The sequence below is a fragment of the Pyrgilauda ruficollis genome, unplaced genomic scaffold (genome assembly GCF_017590135.1).
Source record: "Pyrgilauda ruficollis isolate IOZ18807 unplaced genomic scaffold, ASM1759013v1 scaffold37, whole genome shotgun sequence".
Taxonomy (NCBI): domain Eukaryota; kingdom Metazoa; phylum Chordata; class Aves; order Passeriformes; family Passeridae; genus Pyrgilauda; species Pyrgilauda ruficollis.
Genome location: NW_024525156.1, coordinates 16564377 through 16573272, shown reverse-complemented (window position 1 = coordinate 16573272; position 8896 = coordinate 16564377). Strand labels below are relative to the sequence as shown.

Genomic DNA, 8896 nt, shown 5'->3' with positions numbered 1-8896 from the left:
CTTTCTGTTCTTTGAAACCTTGAGATAAATAGTTTGATTTACCCCCATATAAAAGCCTTCTAGACTATGTAAATAATTAACCATCTTTAGAAATACATGTGTTTGTGTCCTGTTCCTGCAGACACTATGCATATAAAATTCTCTTTGGAGTTATTTCAGAACTTAACACAGACTTAGGAGAGGTTGTCCAGACAGGTGGTGGAGTCTCCATCTTTGGAGATATCCAAAAGGAATCTGGACTTGGTCTTGGGCAACCAGCTGTAGATGGCCCTGCTCGTGCAGGGGAGGAGGACCAGATGACCTCCAGGGGTCCCTTCCCACCTCAACCCTATTGTCACCATGAGCACATGTGCACATCAAGGAAACAAAGTGCTATCCATATCCAGTGAGCTTAAGGTAAAATTTACTCATATTCTGGATTCAGATCAATATTTACAATTCAAGGAGTCTAGTGGCAGAGCATTCGATTCACAGGTTCTAAATAAACTGGCTGCAGTGACTATTTTAAAGTACAAACTAGCCATCAAAGGATTAAGAAAGCATTTGGGAGAAAAATACAATTTCAGCTTTTCATCCAGGTGTTCCTCACAGTGTGTTAGAAAATGGCCCTGATTTTAAGGTGAACAGAGTTTGCCAAAGAAAACTATAGCATTGGTAGGATTGTGTCTAATAAAGAATAAGAAAGGGTGATTAGCCATGAACACCTCTGTGAGAGGCAGAGACCTCCTCACAATGGAAGCTCCCGTGCCAGCTGCCGCCACGGTGCCTTCCTCATTGACTTCCACATACGCCTTGTGGACAACGTTTGACAGCACCAGTGATTTTGCAAACGTCATTGCAGAAAGGTCAACTTTTGATTCAGTGAAGATGTCGGTCATCCCCATCTCTTGTAAAACCTCATTGAGGTTAAAGGTGCCTTCCAGCTTGAATCGGGGCAGATAAACCTCCACTGTTGTCTCAAACATGTTCTCTGAGGAGGCCCACAGCATTACATTTTCATAGGTGATTGTGCTTTCAATCTATAAGATGGGGGGGAAAGGAGATTAAAATAGGTGGGAAGCTTTGAAAAATCGAGATCTTTACCCAGTTTTAATTCAGACAAGTGGCTCCCAGCCCTAGTCCGTGACGTGTACTGCCTTACCTGCTCCAGCCCACTGACAGATCCATCAGCCACATCCCCTGGCAGCAGGATGATCATGCTCAGTGACTTCTGAGCATAAGGAAGTTCAAGGATCTGGGCGCCCACCTCTTCAATGTAGCCCAGTTTAAATTTGCCTTTCTGATACATCATCTGCACAGGTTTCTTTCTGTTCTATTGAAAAGAAAATTACACAGTCAGTTAGGCAACACAGCTCTTACCAGCACCTCTACCCAACAGGGGAGGTAACTTAAGTTCCCAACACACCCACAGCTTACACACAGGGCAGCTCAGCCCCGGACATTGTTACGCTTGTTGCAATGCTGACAGTATCTAAGGTGAATAATATTAAGATTTACAGAACGCAGATGTACCTGATTCAGTTTAAAATCCCTCTGAACTGTTTTTTCTTCCTCAAACTTGCTTTCCCAGGATGCTTTAAAGTAGATTACATTCACAAGCACCAGCAATGCACGTCCATCAATCACACCAGGTGCAAAGAGTTCCTTGATTTTACCTAAAGGGAATTTTGAAACACCGAAGCATTTGTTAGCATTAAGACTCTGGACTGAGATGCTTTTATTGGTCTGTGAACTTAGTTTTGGAAAAACTTAGAAACACAGTTCTCGGTTTATTCAAAGGACAAAAACAATGTAGTCAAACAAATGGTAGATTCTTCTGCCCTGTAACCAGCCAGGGAGGATGGGGGTCACCAAATTATGCCATGGTGTTCTGATCGGCATTTATGGCTGTTTGCAGGAGCAGTTTGTCTGGCCAAGACTTATAGTTATTGCTGCAATTATCAGGCCAGGCATAAGAGTGGGAATAAAAAATATTTTACAGCAAATATATCTTTATCTCATAAATAATTTAGCCAGTAACTTAGTCTAATAAGAGCAGATGGAAGACAAACTACCCTTAAACAGCATAACAGTGAACACAAAGAAATGTGAACAGGTCTTTGCTTTTCCTACCCTGGAATTTCATTTGTTGAATACATACAGGAAAGCAGGGATAGAATGGCTATAGTTTTGCTTTGTTTTACCTTGTGTCTCACTTTCAACCCAAGCATTAATTTTTCTTCTGGCAGCTTCAACAGCACCATGAAAGTCGACTGTTTGCAGCATTGCTCCATACAGTTCCTTGCTACACATTAGAAATTGCTGTAAAGCAAATTAAACGTTATGAATTGGTCAAATCTATTAATTATTTACTGCCTTTTGAAAGAAATCAATCTCTTGATAGTATTTTAGAAATGGTGAGGGACCTGTTGAATCTGTAAGACAAATTTCATTTTGGAAATGTCAACTGTCTGAAGTTTATTCAGAGGATCTTTGAAAAAGAGATTCTAATGCGTAGGTCAAAAATGTAAATAAGTAAAAAGAAAACCAGAAGAATGAGTCTTGTCATGGAGAACTGCATAACCGAGGTTCAGATAAAAAATTAAAGAAACAGAAAAAGTTCAAGATGAGTTGTTTGATGCTTAACTATCAAAATAATTGACAGAAAAGCAAAGATGTGATTACAAGTTAGCCATACCAAGCAGTCTCAAGACCACTCAGTCATTCAGTAGGAAAGGAGCAAGAAGTTCAGCAGAGCAGTACTGTGCATGAACCTGCACAACCTTCCTGGAGATAAACTCTCTCCAAGCTTACTGCTGCCTCAGCTGTCCCTCTTGCAAGACCTGAAGTAGGTGGTTTACAGACAGCTTGAATAGGCTATTTTTGGCTGTAGGCTGAGTGCACACACATGAAAAATGTGCCAAAAATTAACAGATCCCTGCTTTATTTTTGCTCTATAGCCTTTAATGTCCACAGGGTGGTTTGTTTCTGTTTGGTTTTTTGGGGTTTTTTTTGGTTTTGCTTTTGATTTGTTTTTTCTTTTAAATAAAAGCATGGAAAGTTGACAGTCTTGTCTCTTTCCTTCCAGCCTCAAGAGCTATAACTTCATGTAGCACATCACATGCTCCAAAACACACACATGAGGGGTAACAGTGAGGCTCACAGTTACAGGGAAACTTGAGGTCATGGCCACAGCAATTAGCAGGTGACTTACCGGCTGGAGCTCAAATCCTTGTTGTATAAAGAGATTGTTGGCCAAGGTTAAAACGTATTTTTCACCAAGGTTTTGTAGTTGCAAAAGCAGCTCCTGGAACACTTTATGGTCAAGGTCTCCCTCCTTGTTACACTGGGAGTAACACAAACACAACAATTAAAATGATTCCTCTGTACAGTTCTGGTTGCTAATTTGCATCTTAATTGGATAACACTATAAGGCTAACTCCTGCTGTACTGATTTTTAAATCCAGCTAGTCCAAGCTTTGTAGCCTGATCCTCCTTTGGATGAGATCACTGAAGACTTTGGTATTGACTTGCTGGCCCTTAATAAAATAAAACCTTGTATCAGTCATTTCCTAGAAGATTAGGCAGACTCTGAGCATGTGATCTTGACTCCCTCCAGTGGCAAATCCTAGTGTTTTACCTGCACTAACCTACCACGCAGTGAAGGCAGGGCTCCCCACCCAAGGACACACCTCTGAGAAGGAAGGCTGACTCTCCAGGCTTCCTTCTGGCTCCATTTCTGGGGCTGCACTCTCGTGATCAGATCCAAGACTCATTCTTCCTGCAGCTTTCCTGACATGGAGCACCTGCGGGTGAAGATGTCAAGTTACGTCAATTGTAACTGGGATAAAACCATATTCCTTGTTTAGAAGCTTTGCTGTCCCCTACTGGATAAGTGATGTAGATTCACGACAGATGTCTTAGCAGCTTCATTCATCAGCTAAAATGACAGACTTGAACTTGTTCATACATTCATATTCAGACTCACTTTTCTATATTAACACAACAAGAACTTGCACTTAATCTGTCAAAATGTTACTCTTCATTGCCTCAAAATGTTTATATTTGACTTGTGTTTTCATTGCTATATTTGATTTGTGTTTTCATTGCTAGTTATCCTAAATTTCAAAAAAAAAAAGTTGCCCCAAGTAAAGAGATTAAAATTAATTTTCTTTAAAAACACCAAAACTGGCTTCTTTTGATCATTCTTAACATTAGCATCAGCTTAAGAAATAGATCAAAGCCACAGTGCTCTTAATGGAAACCAGTCCTTGTTTTGCTGTGCAAATACATCGCTGAAAAATTTTCAGCAGTTTTTCTGTTACAATAATGTTGCATCATACATAGATTTACTCTCGTTTTTTAGAGGATACTGATATTGAGCAATTCCCATTGCTTTCTCAAAATAAGCAGGAGTCCCTGTCTAAAGTAGTGATGTGGCAGGGTTATGGTAGCCAGGGGGCGGTGGGGGTGGTCTCTGTGCAAAGAGAACAGACTCAGAGGGTCTGGGTGGGCACTCAGCAGCCACAGCAAAGGTCAACCCACCACACCCTGGTGAGAAGCTCTGCCTTAGGATTATTGGTCTTCTACCACTCATGGTAGAGAAGAAGACAGAGAGAAGAAAAAAAGAGAAGGTTGTAGAAAGCAGAACTTGCACTGCAGGAAGTAAAGGCACAGTGACTGGCGGTGTGGTCTTCTTCACCTCCCCCTTGCCCACCTGGGGCTCTGTGGGGTGAGACATTTTGACGCTTGAAAGTCATAAGGACAAGTGAGCTAATGCTTTCAGCCACCCAGGTGCAACCCCTTCAGGTGTCTGCAGCTCTACGCAGACTCCCACTCTCAGGATTCTCGTAGCAACCACAAGAGGAAACATCTGCCCATAATTCTGAAATGAAGCCTGACATTCTGCCACAGGCTTGGGGAAAGCCAGAGCACCCCACTGTGCTGTATCACCTCCTCTCAGTCAGCCCTTGCAAGGGACAGGATGAGACTCACCCCAGCAGATGGCCCCAAGCACAGCTGTGAAGGCAGCACCCGTGCCTGCCCTTGTCCAGGTTTCCTGTGAGACACTCACACATGTGCCGTGCTGGGATGCCCAGCATTTCCTCTGAGGGAGCAGCAAGCGATGTGGAAGCACCTCACCCTGGTTCATTCATACTCACTTTTTCTATCTGAGCAGCCGTGTTGTTTTTTGCACCAAGATGGATCAGGGCCAGGGCAACAGAGATGCTCATAGGAGAGAAGACAATATTTGTGTCCTCTGCACTTCTGTTGAGCTTTTTGTAGAGATCAAGGCAAAACTCAGTAACTGGTCTAGAAATGGAGTCCATCGTGAAGCAGCTGTTGAGTGGGAGCACAAAAGAATTAAAAAATTTAGTGCAGCTGGCCTAGCTAGACCACACTGTGAAGCATCTCTCAGCTCTGAGATTGTCCCACAGCTGGTCGTTGAACATAATAGACATTTTCTAAATCCTGAAAGTTTTAATCAGCCTTGCCCCAAGGAGTCTATGATGCACAGCAGGAGCAAAGGCACAGAGGGTCTGCAAAAGGGACCCATGCTCACAACATATGTACATTACCCAGAAAAGACCCTTTTTATGCCTTATCCCATGCTGTGTTTTATTTCAATTTATAGTATTGAAATTAGACAGGTATGGATTAACATTTTCCTTTTCCACACTGGTTTGATGCATACACCTGCATCAACTCTTTCCTCTTAACAACATACATCAGTGATAGAGACCTGCTGACAGAAACGAAGCCTACATATAACCATTGGCAGTAACCAAAGCTGTGGCAAGGGGGTTTCAAACAACAGGTTTCTAAAAATAAAATCACTATCAATTAAATGTCTCCATACATAAAAAAGGCTCATTAACAGCTATGGAGACTGTGCTACATATATACACACTAACAGTTTGAAATACACTTTTAACTTCTAATAAGTTTTCCAGGAGTCACAGATTGAGGCAGGATCCACAACTAAAAATTCCAAACAAATAGCCCAAGAGCCCTGAAAAGAAGTCTGTAACTTCCTGCTTAGTGATATGACAAGATATGTGTCACTCTCTACTTTTGTACAAGGAACATTACAGCCTGATAGCTCTCTCATGGGTCATTTACTTTCAATCCACTCCATTTAGAACAAGTTTGGACCAAGTTGAGCTTGATCCTTGCAAGAAGGAGGCCATCTAAAAAACAGTCAATTAGAAAATCCTTTCCTGAATCTTAGATCTTAGGCTTAGGAGAATTGTGAAGGTGTTGTGTAGATACCAGTGGGATCACACAAAATTTTCTGGAATCATTATACCAAAAAAAAACCAAACAAACAAAAAAAAACCACATCCCTTTCAGTATCAAACATTTTGGACAAATAGCACTGGTCTGTGTTCAAGAAAGATTATTTATTTAGGGGAAAATACACAGCCACAGTATGGTGACAAGTCCTTCGTGTCTCCCATGGCACAGATCTGGCTTGCTCTATCTTTCAGCCTGCACTGGGACCAGCATGGGTCAGGTCCAGGGAAAGCTGCCAGAGTTCCTCTCTTTTGGAAAAAGGAGTGAGTGCACAACCAAGTGGCTCTCCCAGTGCCCACAGACAGCCACAGCACAGCAGGCACTCTTCCTCAGCCCTGTCTGCCCTGAAGCTGCAGCCTGCAAGGTGAGGTTACATGAGGAGCCGCTGTCCGTGTCACCAGAGGTTAAAGGTGGGAAGAGGCTGGTGCAAAGCTGAACTTCTGGATCTTTTATCAGCAGGACACTTGTACAGCCTGTCCTGGGCTGTTGGTGCCCCTCTGTGACTTGTCTTGAGCCCTCTTGGGAAGGGGTTACCTGGTGCTGGGGACCTGCAACCCATTCCAGCCAAAACTCTCCTGTCAGCCTCCCACTGAGGCCCCAGTTCAACCACAGCCACAGCTCCCTCCCCTCACAGAGACTCTGACCTTCACTTTATGCAAAGAGCTGCTCAAAATGCATTGCACTGTTCTCAAGATGCAGCATGCCAGCTCTCTCCAGCTCAGCCACAAGCCAAGCATGACTTTGCATGGAAAGCTGGGACTCAGGCGCCAGAAGTTACCAGGGCATTGGGAGCTGATATGGCTCAGCCAAGATACGACATTTGTGTGTGAAACCTTCCTCACCTGCAGCAAGTGCCAGACAGTGTGAATGAACTCAGCCCACAGGAAAACAGACTGAGCTTAAAACAAACTGCTGCAGAGGCTTGGAAGAGATGAAAAAGTAAAGTTTCTGAGTATATGAAGGTACAATGTGTGGCAAATGCAGACATTCCTTTCCATTTGACTTACAACTTAACAGCAACAATTAATGCTTCATACTGTTTCTGAGTGATGCTCTGTGGAAAGAACCTGTGATGCTGAAAGAAAAGCTCAAAGATGTTCCATACTGACACTTTTGCTTTGCTCTGGAGTCCTGAAGTACTTCATATAAAGACCTAATGCAAACGGACAAAACAGATTAGAAATACCAAAGGGTTCTTTGCACAGACAAATTAAGGATGAATTTTATCTCATTTATTCTGAACACAGCTGTTTTAGCTCTGCTATTAGTGTATTTTTATGTAATATGGTTTTAATTTTCCTTTTAATAATGCAGTAATCTTACAACAAGACATTGCACAAAACAATTTATCTTGTTTTCCACCTTCATATCCTACTATCCACAACCTTCTGAAAACAAAACAGTGTCTTTTCAGGGCTGATGTTTGTAGTGCTATAGTTCCAGATCTCTTGAAAGATCTGAAATGGAGCTGTGAATTCGGACACAGTGAATGTAGGGCATGAGGCACTTTTTAGGTGTGCCCCACCTTCAGACCGAGTCAAGGAGAAAAAAAACGAGTTAATAATCTTACTCAGTAGGAAGAAGGCAGCTCCACCCCACCCTGCAGGGAAAGGCTGAGTGCCAAGAATGGAGGGAGAGCCCAGGATCTGGGAACAGGTTTTCAAGTGAGTGTCTGGCACACTGATGTGGCCACTCCTTCAGCAAAAGCAGCAGGCTGCCACCAGGGAGACATCCAGGTGCAAACACTAGAGCCAACTCCATGGTTTTGTGAGCAGGAACTGCTTAGAGAGCTGCCCTAGAAATCCAGAGGAAGAGAGGGCAAGTATAGGCTAGTGAAGGAACTTTCTTACTGCACAATGAAAGGATTTAGTGAACTTCCTTAATCTAAAATGGGGTGGGAGCAAGTGTATGAATAGTTCCACACCGCAAAACCTTCTGTGTAATCTGAGCAATAATTCAATCAGACTTTTGGAGCTGCTGCAAGGATCACAGTGTTTGGAGAACATCTACGTGGTGGACAGCAAATGGTAATGTCACTTTTAAATAATCTTGGAGTGTAAGGAGGGATGATACAGGATCAAAAAGAGTGTTCCAGAAAGTTCCTAGACGCTGATCTGCACTAGCCAAAGCACCTGTGCTGAGCGTTATTGGCAGTGCAGAGCCCCTGATGACAGGAGATCCTTTGCATGATGGCTCAGCAACTTTTAACATAGTCTGGCAAATGAAATTACTGGCACTGCAGTATGTGAGCAAGAAGCTACCCAGGAAAATCACTTCCTTCAGAAGAAAGCACTGCATACCACAGACCTCGTAAAAATGACAAACTTCCTCCATGGCTGTGTGAAATGATGAACACTCCTTTTCTATAACTATTCATGATCTGTTCTCTCTTTATAGTTTGTTTTTGGCTAAGGTTAGATGAAATCAAAACAAAAACTATCAAAGAATAAAGAAACCTGTGCTGAAAGCTGTCACAATTAATGGTTGTGTTAGATTATATTATTCAGCCAACAGGAGGAGGCAGTAAATTCTTGGGTGGAGAAGGTAAGAGACCTGTAGCCTTGCTGTTAAGGTAATTCTGTATTTCATACAAGTTAAGTAAGAAGGAACCTGTTTTGCC

At 42.6% G+C, this 8896-nt stretch overlaps 1 protein-coding gene across 1 annotated transcript; it reads right to left on the bottom strand.

Annotated features, from left to right (window-relative positions):
- Window positions 1-614: 614 nt before the first annotated feature.
- Window positions 615-5322, bottom strand: LOC121358117 (leukocyte elastase inhibitor-like). The gene is made up of 7 exons (XM_041476041.1): window positions 5142-5322; window positions 3672-3785; window positions 3194-3325; window positions 2184-2301; window positions 1513-1655; window positions 1142-1312; window positions 615-1019 (listed from the first exon to the last, which is right to left on the bottom strand). The coding sequence occupies exons 1-7, from the start codon at window positions 5307-5309 to the stop codon at window positions 615-617; spliced, it is 1251 nt and encodes a 416-aa protein (XP_041331975.1). The 5' UTR covers window positions 5310-5322.
- Window positions 5323-8896: the final 3574 nt, after the last annotated feature.

What these genes read in the sequence shown, in the direction of transcription:
- LOC121358117 (XM_041476041.1), bottom strand. Translation starts at nt 5,309, where the DNA reads ATGGACTCCATTTCTAGACCAGTTACTGAGTTTTGCCTTGATCTCTAC. An exon ending in AAGGATTTGAGCTCCAGCCG is followed by an intron (nt 2,302 to 3,193) that starts GTAAGTCACCTG and finishes TTTGCTTTACAG; the next exon opens with CAATTTCTAATGTGTAGCAA. An exon ending in GGGATTTTAAACTGAATCAG is followed by an intron (nt 1,313 to 1,512) that starts GTACATCTGCGT and finishes TCTTTTCAATAG; the next exon opens with AACAGAAAGAAACCTGTGCA.